The 12,513-nt window shown below is 40.0% G+C and overlaps 1 protein-coding gene and 1 long non-coding RNA gene across 3 annotated transcripts; one reads left to right on the top strand and one right to left on the bottom strand.

Moving 5' to 3' along the window:
* Nucleotides 1–3,211: 3,211 nt before the first annotated feature.
* LOC148863715 (protein PLASTID MOVEMENT IMPAIRED 15-like) lies at nucleotides 3,212–6,028 on the bottom strand. Of its 2 annotated transcripts, none has more exons than XM_088979699.1 (3): nucleotides 5,793–6,028; nucleotides 5,427–5,558; nucleotides 3,212–5,296 (listed from the first exon to the last, which is right to left on the bottom strand). In XM_088979699.1, the coding sequence occupies exons 2-3, from the start codon at nucleotides 5,550–5,552 to the stop codon at nucleotides 3,554–3,556; spliced, it is 1,869 nt and encodes a 622-aa protein (XP_088835825.1). In that variant the 5' UTR covers nucleotides 5,553–5,558; nucleotides 5,793–6,028; the 3' UTR covers nucleotides 3,212–3,553. The 2 variants fall into 2 exon arrangements, with proteins under 2 accessions (XP_088835825.1, XP_088835824.1); XM_088979698.1 differs by having other exon boundaries at nucleotides 5,427–5,603; nucleotides 5,793–5,944.
* Nucleotides 6,029–7,504: 1,476 nt separating this feature from the next.
* Nucleotides 7,505–8,917, top strand: LOC148863714 (uncharacterized). Its single transcript, XR_016110323.1, has 2 exons — nucleotides 7,505–7,954; nucleotides 8,466–8,917. It is a non-coding gene; the product is annotated as an uncharacterized LOC148863714 (long non-coding RNA).
* The last annotated feature ends 3,596 nt before the right edge of the window (nucleotides 8,918–12,513 follow it).

Here is a 12,513-nt window from a genome sequence, read left to right as displayed (position 1 = left end):
CTACCCCGTTCGGAAGCAAGGCAGCGGACAGCTAAGACCGGCCGGATCGCGCTCCATCAGAATGGATTCCACAAGTAGACCCTGGAGTCAATCTTGAAAGCACTAAGGCCAGAACCAGCCTTAACAAGTAGGTTCAAATTCTGAAAACCTGGAATCGATCCTTACTAAGATAGAATTGGAACCAAACCAAATCCATCCATTCTCACCCCTACAATGGAAAATATATAAGTAGACCGCACTACACCTCAGAATTCTAAATTAAAATGTAGACCTTCAACAATTCAAAATTATAAACACCTCCACCTATAACACCCATGCCTGCCCATAAATTGGCATCAATTCCCAATTGACACCTACCCCCAATTGTATGACTGTGCCAGGATTTGTGACGATGGACTGAACAATAAAAACTCCTATAATAAAAATATTTCAATTGGTGGTTTTCCACTAAAAAAACATTATAACTAATAAAAATAAAGATGGCTAAAATAGTAAAATCATGTTAACTTTTAGTACAAAGCATTCTTCAGGTGAGTGGCACGGGGTTTATTATTAAGTTGAGGATCTGAACTGACTCTCATATGTTTGAATCAATGTTTAAGGTCGAGCTAAAAGTCATCCATTTTAGTCTCAACTTTTTACAACATTATTCAAATGCTCTTGGGGGAAAAATATGTCCTCTCGATCTTCCAAGTTCCAATCTTTTTTTTTTTTTTCTAAATTTTTCAGATGACTAGCAACAGAAGAGCTTTGGTTATTATAATTCGAAGCATAATCACATATCTATCATGCAAATATGTAATTATTTTGTAGCAATAAAAGACACAAATTTGCTATTTTTCTAGACGAGTCGTTTCGAGAAGGCGTTTTAGTGAATTAGGAACTTGTAAGACTAAGAGCATCCAATTGTTCTCTTGTCCATCCTTTATTCATGCTAAAAATTTCAATTAGCCAATAGCCGGCACTTACCAAGCGATAGAAAGTGGAATCTAAATACTTTTTAACATGGTTTTTAAAACTGACCCAGAGACCGAATCAGTCAGGGGTCCAGTTATCGGATTGAACAGTTGGCCTGTTCTAATAAAAAAATAAAAAAGAATAAAAACGGTTAAAACTGTTCGAATGGTACAATTCCCAGCGGTTTATTGATCAAAATCAATGATTTTTAAATAAATTCCGGTTTTAGGAAAAACCGAAACCAATCACCTAACCAATTTCCATTTTTTCGGTCTGACCATCGGATCCGATCCGATTTTAAAAACCATACTTTTTAATAAATAAATTTCCTCCAAATCACTGGTATGACTGTCAAAGTCGTAAGCATCAGCATATAGGTTTCAGATCCAAATTCATCATTCTATCACGGCCCTTAACTATTGTTTTTGAAAAATGACAAAGTTTGCCTATTTCTTGAAAGAAGTTTTTATAGGATCTTTCTATCCACCAAAATTTTAACGACCAATAAATAGTCATTCCAAAAAAATTAGTTAACCCATGATAGATAGAATTAATTCATTTCTTTCCTATCTTCCATTTATCTATTTTCTTTTTATTCACTAAAAAAATTATGATCTGAAAATGGATGGGGGCAAGTATTTGGATCTACTATGACATAGCTATTAGACGCTCAACAGGCCATTTTTTTTTCAAATCCCTTTCCTAACTTCAACTTTACACAGACAATTTTTTTTGGTGCAGTGTTCATAGGTGTCAATTGGACTGGATTTGGTTCAATCCAATTCAGTCCGATATGAATTCATTATCAATGGACCAGGTCCAAGTCGAATCTGATGAATACTCTAGATTATTTTGGACCAGTCCAATTCAATGTCTGTGCCATCCAATCTGTTCAAACTGGTTTTGATTTAGATTGGCTCAAACTTAAACCTAATCCATTGACACCTATGTTCTTATTTTCTATCAAGGAGCCAGATATTGTTTCAATCTGATCAATCTAATATAAACCCATTAGGGATAAGTCAGTTCCAATCCAATCTAATAAATACTTTGAAGCATTATTTCTGGACTGGTCCAATTTAATGATTCATCCAATCCATCTAAATTGATTTTAATTTGGACGGGATCCAATCCAAAACCGATCCATTAACACCCTAAGTGTTCTGATTTATTCTGGCAATGCAATTATGCAATGGATTTGAAGGACATGATCCCATTAAACAAGCAAGAAATTAAAATTTCAATTATAAAGACCAAAAACGACTTGATATTTTCCCAAGGTTTCCCACCTTATCTTCAGTGCGAAAAGTGAAAAAACTCTTTATTCAGAATAACTATTTCTGTAACCCTCAAATGTGACTGGAGATTTAAAATACATGGTGCAAATGGAGCCTTTTTCAGGCATACACCCAAGTTTAAGGGGAATCCGGATCTGTTCCTCACAAATGGGCGCCTCACACCATGTATTGAGAATATTTCCCATGAATAATAATTAATAAATACGGGAGATGTTCTCAATACATGATAGGATGTGCGTGTGAAACGCCAGGTGTGAGGAGCAGATCCTGTCTCCTTTTAGGGGTCACCCACCACTGAAACTATAGGCAGTAGGAATCTAATTAATTAAATATATTTAAAAACATTTATAGCACCTTTAGAGGGTTGTCCAAGTGCCTTAAAATTGTAGGATATATAGAAACAAATTATTTAGTAGCAGCTAGCCTCATGAGAATTGAGAATCTCCAAGGGGACATAATGACATATAACAATTCATGTACCATGCGTATTTTTAAATACAAGTATAAAAACCATAGAGATGCACTAGTGTCTAGAGCACAACTCGTTGAGAAAACCTTATACAATTCAGTTACATAACGTGAAAAGTTAAGAAAAAATCAAAGCATAAATAAACCGAAAATATTCAAGACAAAGACAACACAATGGAACAGTGGCAAGAAAGTAAATTACAGAGGAAATTAAGGCTGCGTTTGTTTGCAGCACAAATATGAGCCGGGTACAAAATTTTGCACCCAGTTCAGTTTTGCATCCATGTTTGTGACTATGATATGCTATCTTAGCTTATACAAAATTTACACAACTTTTCTCATTTGCATCTATTACCAGTGCAATTTTTTCCTCTGAAAAACTGATGCAAATTTTGTATATAAATAAGGGGCCATATCAATTTATTTTCTACCTTATTCTCCTAACATTTTACTTCCCATTTACTTCGTACAAACAAAACAAGGTCAAATCTGAAGCAAAAGTACCTTTCCAATAGTTCATTGTTTAAGTTCCAGCAATGTTAGAGAAGCATAGCTACAATAAAATCTACTTGGGTACTTTCTACCATGCAAGCCAAAATTGTGTCTCTGGACAGGAATTATGCATTAATAAGAGAAAAAAAGAAAAGGAAAAAGATGGGATAGGGTTTAAAAAGAAAAAGGTTTAGCAGGTAATTAAGAGGCAAAGGATTAATCTTCAGTGAACTGACCAATAAAGAAATATCAAATCAACCCAAAGAACTAATAGTAATAATATTCGTCTCTGATTCTGTAGTAGGAGATCTACACCCCCAATAATAATAATAATACCCTCAGGCAGATAAGTGGTTCTTTTCAGTTCCTTTTCTGCTGAAGAACCTCACAAAGTTGGGCATTGCCTTCCTTTTAATCTTATGAGCAATTGAAGGAGATTTAGCCACATACCAAGCTCCTGGTGAGCTAGGCCTATGTGGCTTGGCCCGTCTTGGGGTTGAGTTGCCATTATCTTTCATGGATTTTCTTCGTAATGCCTTTTGGACTTGCAAATTTTCAGCTTGGGTGTCTATCTCACTTTGTTGTTTTGTATATGACTCATGTTCCTCCATTGCTTGTAGCTGACTCAATTCTTTTTCTGCTATTTCAATCTTCAACAACATCTCCTTCTTAGAAGCTCCTAGTGCTCCGGTCCATGCCTCAGCTGCTGCAACCTTCTTGTCTGCCATTTCTTTGGCTCCGTCTGCATGCCCAGTCAAATATTCATACTCAAATTTTGAAATGGTTATTGAAGGCTTCTGCTCAGATGTTGTAGCTCTATCTCTCATGGTTTTCTCGGTAAGACTTTTCAAGTTATCAAGAGCACTTGCTTCTGATGCTTTTACTGCTTCGAGCTCTTGCGTTACAGCTTGTAACTCGCTCTCCATCAAGTCAATTTTAGATTCAATCTTTTGCGTTTCTGCTTGGACGACAGCAGCTTCTTCTCTAACGAGCTCTCTCTCTTTCTTTGATGCATCTCTTTCTGTTTCCAACTGATGAAGAGTGGCTGATAGATCGGAAAGAATTACTTTTGTCTTTTTCTCAGCTACCGATGCAACTTCCATCTTGGCCTTAGCGTTGAGGAGCTTCGAATTCAGACTTTGAACATTTAAATCTGCTTTATCTTCTAAATTCTTCAAATGGGCTGATTCTTTGGAAACACACTTGATTTCATCTCTTATGAAATCCATAGAGGACATGAATTGGTATCCTTCTTCTCTAATATGGGTCAATTCTTTCTTTGCTGCATCTAGTTCTTCAGTTGCTGACCGTAACAATGTTGAATTTTCTGGCTGCTTTTCCATTCCCTTACCAACCTCAGTACCACCTGGAGTTCCGTTTTGCTCAACCCTGTACTTCATTGCCCTGAGTAGCTTTAGTTCATTCTGTAAGACGTCAACGTCCTCACTTGTTATTGCCAGTATGGATTCGAGCTTCTTCGCCTGGTCAAGTTCTTGGATCATGTCCTTGATTCTATTTCTGGTTTTCTCCATTGTGTCTAAGAATTTAGTAGCTTCGGCCTGTCTTTGAGCTTCAATAGCTTCTAGTTCACTAATTGCTTCGATCTTAGCAAGCTGAGCAAGTACTTCTTCGTCGTTTGCATCTTCAATTTCTTTTCTCAGTGCTTCCACAGAGCTTGAACAGGACCTCGCTCTCAATATCGAGTCTTCTGTTTCTTTTTCTACCAACAATTTGGCTTCTTTAACCGAAGCCATATCAAGCTTAAGTCTACTCAATTCCTGTTTCACAAGTTCTAGGTCTTTCGACATTTTCGCGTACTGAAATTTATCCACTTCAACATTGAATGACAACCCATTTTCACTTCTTTCCGGCTTCAGTATTTCAATCTCCCGTCTCTGCACTTCTGTGTTCAACTTCGATTGCTCAATCTGCAAGGTGAGATCCTTTACCATCTTTCTTGCATTAAAAAGCTCAGGTTCTGCTTGGGATTTTACAGACTCTGCAAACTTTCTGCTCTCATCTAGTCGACCAATTTCCCTGTTTGCCAAATACAGTTCCTTTGCTTTTGCTTTTGAAGGTAGCTGCTTCATTGTATAGATTTTTAATCATTACTACTTCATTTTAGCAATAAATTGAAGGAAGAAAATAACAAATCATACAGATAAATTATTAGACAAGGTAAAAAAACTTGGATGTTTCTCATGTCCGTACCTCTGAGAAACCAATTTGGGTATTTTGGAGCTCAGGCTTTCCCCCAAGAATCCCCTCCCAGTACAAACTAACAGCTGTTTTAATCGATCCGATTCGGTTTCTGTTATTGGCTTCTGCTCTATCCATTCCACCCTTGACTCATATTCAAACGATACATAACATTAAAAATTCGTTTTCCTACCAAAAAAGAAAACAATAACAACTTCATTTCTCTGATTCAAATCCTCATTTACCTTAAATTTCCAAAGAAAAAAAAAAGTGAAAAGCAGCTTTGTTCAACAGATTACGTAGAAGCATCCAAGCTGAAATTTGGATTAATAAAAAACAGAGTATCGAATAACTGAAAAGCAACCAGGAGATCCTTACCTGAATAATTCTTGATAATGTGCTCTGAAGAGAGAGTTGTGCTTCACTTTTAGGTTCGAGAGAAGTTCATGAAAGAAGATGAACACAATGCACACACAGACACTTGGTGATTGGTTGTTATTGAATGAAAGTAAGTGGGTGTCACCAGAAAAAAATAAAAATAAAAAGAAAAAGCCAATTTTGTCATCTTCAATCTTGAAAATTCGGCAAAACTACTTCTGACAGTTGGTTGCATCAAAATTTGGTAGTTGAAGGACTACCATATTATATTGGCTCTCAAATATATTTATTCCTGATAATGGATAGGGACAACCGTTTCTGCACCAGCTGTTGAATGATGCACGGCATTTAATTCTGAGACACCTTATTATAATGAGATGGTTGTGACTTGATATCTGTAACGTTAGGAGGCTTCCTATAATTACAATTATGCCATGAAGTACCTATCGGACGCGGGAAACATACTCTTGGACTAGGAGGGTAATTTCGTCGGAGAACAATAAAATGTTGGGTCGTAAGAAAGAGAATGATCGGAAGAGGATGGCAGTTCTGAACCGACTCGCTAACCCGTCAATTTTTGTATCCTAATACTTTTAAACCGGAACCATTTATGACCCGACCCGATCCGAGCATGATAAAGCCAAATTGCTAGAGCCAGGTCGTGGGTGGAGTAGCAGAAATGACAACCCAAAGCAATGGGACAATCTCCTTTACCCCCCCCAAAAAAAAAAAACAGCAATGGACAATCAAATCAAACTTGTCAGTTAGCGGGTATGGACCGTGATATCGAGAGAAAAGACAAATTGTCCAAAATCCAAATACATATAAGGGCTTTTACGTGAAGTTAAAAAGACAATCACATATATCAAAGGTAGATATCCCCCCACAATGCCTGGCTATTAGAGTCCAAGAAATTTCTGGCCGAGCACAAGATTCATGCTGAAGGTCTATATGATACGTTCACGGTTTGGTTGTATTCCCACAAGCCACAGACCCTGTTCTGTATTTTTCAAACACAGTTGTATCCTGTACGTAGTCCAGCGGGATATCCTATGCTCCTAACCTAATTAAATGAAGGGATAATTACTTATATATAACATTTGGTTTGGGGAATAACCTCCTGTAATTTCAAAATCTATTTATATATGCCTTGTAAGATGGCCATAAGCATCATCTGTTAAAGAAAATGTCAAGTTTTGAAAGTGAAAGAAAAGTAGAAAGAGAAGAGGGGAAGGAAGAAAGAGAAGATGAAAGAAAAGTAGAAGAGAAGAGAAAATATGGCAAGTTTTGAAAATTTCATTTGCTAGACTAAAGGTTTGAAAGTTCAAAAATGTATATATATATATATATATATATATATATATATATATATATATATAATTAAGTAGGTTTTTTAAACTACAATGTATATATAAATAATTTCCTCAAAGGTTCAAACCTCAGAGTATATATAAATAATTATAAAAGTAGATTTTAGGCAATTGTCCTAAGCTCTAATGACAATTTCTAAAGATGTTTAATGGGCTAAGTCTGCCTGGTCGAAAACCGATGCAAGAACTGGGCTTGGGCTGTGGGGCTCGAGCTGCAACTTTAATCCAGTAGGTTGGGAGTTGGGACCATATATAATTTTGAGGTCCACTAGTTTGATGTACTGAACTGAGCTTCTGGTCCGATGCATGTGCAACTTTAATAAATGTGAGGAGCCCGATTAGTCCACACTAGATGGCTATGTTACTGTGTTTAGGGCTGTTTAACCATTAACCAATGAGTTCAAATCTGCTCCCCACCCGCTCTCGCCCCACAAATGCCCCCACACTCCGAACGTCCGCCATCTGTCCCTTCGCACGCAGTTGGTTTGTCCCGCATGCGGGGCTAACAGAACGGCCGTTAGCTCATCCCCTGACCCCTCGTTCTTCTCCATTCGCCCGAGTTATCTTCTCCTTTTTCGGCACCGGCGACCTACAACGACAACCGGCGATCATCCGGAGGTTGAAACTCTTCTGACGAGAGCTTAGGAGGAGTATGACGAGGATGATTTTGTTATCTCTAAATCGACTTGGACTCCGCAGCGGAGGGATTCGACGGAGGTTCCGACGGAATATTCCTTCCCAACCGGGTTTCTGTAAGGTTTGGTCGAAAAATCGTCAGAGCTAGCCCTGAAGGTATTACTACACTCTCACTCTTTCTCTCTCTGAACTCATTGTCAATATATTATAAAGATAAGATTGTTAGCGAGAAGGTATTATGCACCGGCCTTCTTGGTGCACGTTATCAGAAGCCAATTTTCTTTGTTTATAATTTGCATCAATTTCCTCGGCGGTGGAAGGAGATTTTCCCGTCGTATTGCCATGAATCCGGCTGGCCGCCCGGCGGGAATGCTTCTGGTTTCTTTTCTTTTTCAGTTTTTGCTACTTTGTTTTTTTTTTTAAATTTCTTTTCGTTTTTCATAATTTATGGACATTATATGTGATGAGAAAAAAAACTGCGTTTATTTGCCACTAAAATCTATGGAGAAATATAAAGATTCCAATTTCCAATTACATAGTTGTGGCACTGTTTGATCAAGACAAATGCGTGAACAGAGACCGCAATTTATAGAGAAAAAGTTTATAGAAATGTATTGGGGAAAATATTAACATTTCGATGACATTGTTTATTGTGACTACTGATTAGGTGGAAGGGCGTTACGGGTGGCGAAGCCGAAACGAAACGATACGCTGGAGAACATGTGGAAGATGATAACGGCCGGCCGGCCGATGCCACTGACGAGGCATCTGAAGAAGTCGGAGACGTGGGAAACACACGGTCGCCACAGCAACCCGAGCCAGGGAACGCAAGAGCCAACCCCCGCGAAAGTGAAGAAAACAGAGACGTTCTGGGACCGTACTAATATGGAGACGTCGCTGAGTCCGTCCCCGGGTGGTTCGGGGAACCCATTAAACGAAAGAAAAGGAAAATGTTTCTGTTTTTCCATTTCTTTCAGAAAATTTACGAGGATGAGGGAAGAAAATAGTCTTAATTCTGCTTGACTTTGTTTTGGGTTTCTTTATTTATAGTATGGAAATGGAATTTGTTATAATGGATGTCTGTATAAAGGACTGATTTGTTTGCAGTGGTTCTGTAAATCGGATCATAAATACTAATAGTTTGATTGCATTAAAAAAAAAAAACTGTTTCTTCTTCTTTTTCTCTTTACATTTGATTTGACAGAGGGAGACCGCATTTCCTTGAGTTTTTTGAGGGTTTTCATGGGTCGTCGCTCCATTGAATCATCCATCGTTTAAGCCAGTTCAAATTTTTTACAGTCTACAGTCTCGTAATACTTCTCCGAAAAAATTACGATAAACTACTGGGTTTGTAGGTGCAAAAGATTGACGTGACGTACAGGATCCTCCGGTTCCGGCGGAGGATTCAGAATAAAGAAGTCAGAGTGATAAAATCCAACGCCGAGTGTTGCGCATAATACAAGGGAGCGAGAGCAGCAGATGTGTTGGACACTGGACAGAGAGCTCTCTTATCGGGCTGCACGGCCCAAAAACAAATAAACAAAGAAGGGGGTGATGGCCGGTTGTCGTTGTAGGTCGCCGGTGCCGAAAAAGGAGAAGAGAACTCGGGTGAAGGGAGAAGAACGAGGGGTCAGGGGATCGGCTGCTCAAGCACGCGGGAATGTGAAATGTGGAAATGAGGGTTTTGGGGTTAACGGGCCGAGCTAACGGCGGCCGTCCCGTTAGCTCCGCATGCAGGACAAGCTAACTGCGTGCGAAGGGACAGATGGCGGACGTTCGGCGTGTGGGGCATTTGTTAACCAATTACAAGCTTAACATAAAGCTATACCCTACAACTATCCCAATCTCTCACATTACATGCATGGATGACGTGGTGTTACGGTTAAAAGCAGGCTTAGCCTTGCCTACGCTTGGCAGGCTTACGTTAGGGACATGCCCATCATTTTCGCCTGTAAGATTTTTGGGAGAACTGATGTCATTTTCAGGCAAACCACCAAAAGCTTAACGTACTCTTTGAGGAGGGGTGGTCGACCTCCTCAGGTGCCTAACCTTGGCACTCCTAGACCTTCATCCCCTTGCGGGGCGGCTCTGGTTAACGGCTAGCATGGCTACCAGGGTTCCTCATGGGCGCACACTTGCTCATGGGGACAGTGTTGGACCGGCACTGCGCTACCGATACTCAAGGGAGGCTTGGCATGCGGGCTTGGCTCAAGCATGTCCCTTCACCTCGCCAGCCCCTTGCCCAAGCTGATTGAGCTATCCCGTTGCCCCTAGCGCAAGTGTGTGTTCCGGCCCAAGCGGTTGCCTATCATCATGGCACACAGGTGCCTGTCATCATCGGCATACAGGAGACCCTACACACCGGTGCCAAGTCACCTCATCGGCACATGGTCGCCTTCCATTATGGTTGTCTCCCTTTAGCACGTAAGCGGTGCCTCCCATGGACCGGTCTGAGCCAGGAGAGTGCCCCGGCCATTGGACTTGAGGTCATGATCCAGTGCTAATGACGTTGGTGGAGCCATCCCATCGGGCAACTCCTAGCCTCTAAGCGCATAAAGGCTTGTCCTGGCCTGCCTTGGCCAGGACGCCACACGGGTTTCTTCCGCCGTAGAATTACCCTCGTGACAGTGGGGCGTTATTATTGGTTAAACAGCACGTATATTATAACACAGTCACTGATTGCAGCTAACTCAAATTTAAAGGCCACAGCCATTTTGTTTTATATTTTAAAAATAATAAAACGATAAATAAAAAAAAATGGAAAAAGATGGATCCCTTATGAAAAAAGAAATCGGTTGTTGAATTGATTACACTTTCGGTCTTATCTACAACGAACCTCTGGTCTCTGTGGATTGGAGGGGAGCATCAAAAGTTCACACAGCAAAAAAAGCAAAAGTGAAAAAGATAGGTTAAAAACGAATTAAGCTCGTCATAGCGTAGGCAGAATCTGGCTCAGCCAATTTAAGTGCATATATACCATTCATTCTTCATTCCCAATAGAATTGTTGATGTGGATCAGATTAGAATTAGATGGTTAAAATTTTGATATTTGATATTTCGGAAGAAAAGTGACGGCCTGCCTTCTTTCCATGAATGCAAGTAAAGAAAATTCCCTTTTTTGAGTTTGAGAGCCTTGAGGTTGAGGGTAGGGGAGGGGACAAAGCAAGGAAAGGGAGTAACGGTAATGAAATGGGACCAAAACCTGGCGTCTCCACCGCCACCGTTTCCTCTTCTTCATCGCTGTCGTGTACAGAGTACTGCAACCGGGGCATAGAATGCGTCGCTAGGGCCTGCATACTGTGCACTTGTTGCCCCTTATGCATTGTTTGGTGCTGCGTCAAGCTACCATGCAAGGTTGGGTGGTATGCCGCCCGACGCCTGACGGGCACCTGTTGCAGATCGGACCCTAAGATCGTTGCCGCATCGTCATCATTTTCCGACATTGATTTTGAGAGTGAATCTAGTCTCGTAGACATTCGCTATAACAAGTATGTTACTCCAAACCCAAGGAGGAGGCGGCGTGGGGGCACCCTTACCCCTGATTGAGTGTTACCGTAGCCTTGTAGGTATTATGTATTTCTTAGAAAGAGACGAACAATGTTCTTGTAGATTCACCAGTTTATTAATTAAATACATGCATATATTTTTCTTTTTTTTTTAAATGGCTTGTGAATATCAAATGAAATTCTGTGATTCTGTGCATAAGACGCCTTGCCGGCCAGCATTATTATTCACGGCAAGCGCAACAAGCTTTCACCATTGAGTTTTCTTTCTTTTGATATAATAGATTCGGGAATAGGGATTGCATTTTATCAAAACAAGTTATTCTAACCATCTACTGGTTACATTTGAGGCCCCGTTGGAAATTGGGTACGTTATTTATTGCTTAAATGCACCTAGGTAATTGTTTTGTAGGAAAGATTTATTCAAGTAAAATGTATTTACCCATGTTCTCATGTAATAACGTAATCATTATTTTATTCATAAAAATTTATTATTATAAGGGACATTTTTGTTCCTTTTAAGTATTTGCAATTTTTCCCTAAAAGGTGGAAAAATTATTTATTCACCTAGGAGATAGGTATCACTTAATAAACTTTCCCTGGTTCCCACATAAATGTAAAAAAAGAATATAGGATTTCGGTCGATGGGAATCAAAATCCCATTGACCAACTTCCCTGCTCTCAAAATCCAGAAAAAAAAAATGCCTCCTGATTGGAATCGAATTTTCCAATCCATTTCCCCTGCTGGTTGATCCCCCGTTATGGGCTTGATCGGGCCATTTTATTTGGTTTTCGTTGATCAGAGTCTAACTATTTTAGCCAAGGAAGATAGAAATTACAAAGTAGAGTCCTCTCTTTCTCTTGCTGAATCGTGAGAAATAGAAGGGAACAAGAGAATAAATTACAAAAAGAAAAAGTATAACATCACATGTAGACCTATTCATGGGCAGCTAGGTAGCCCGATGGCCCGGCCCGACCCGCACCCTGGTCAGGCTTGGTCATGTAATTAGGCCCGCGGGCCTAACCTCGGGCCTAACACAGTAAGCCTGACTATATTTCGGGCCAGGCTCGGGATTTGTCAAAAAATCCTGGCCTGGCCTACACCCCGGTTCGGCTTGGTCATGTAATTAGGCCCGCGGGCCTGACCTCGGGCCTAACACAATAAGCCTGACTGTGTTTCGGGCCAAGCTCGGGATTTGTCAAAAAAGCCCG

The sequence above is a fragment of the Nelumbo lutea genome, chromosome 3, assembly GCF_056320005.1.
Source record: "Nelumbo lutea isolate HS-2025 chromosome 3, American lotus-T2T, whole genome shotgun sequence".
NCBI lineage: Eukaryota > Viridiplantae > Streptophyta > Magnoliopsida > Proteales > Nelumbonaceae > Nelumbo > Nelumbo lutea.
The sequence above is the reverse complement of the archived record's forward strand: the minus strand, read 5'-3'. Positions and strand labels throughout refer to the sequence as shown.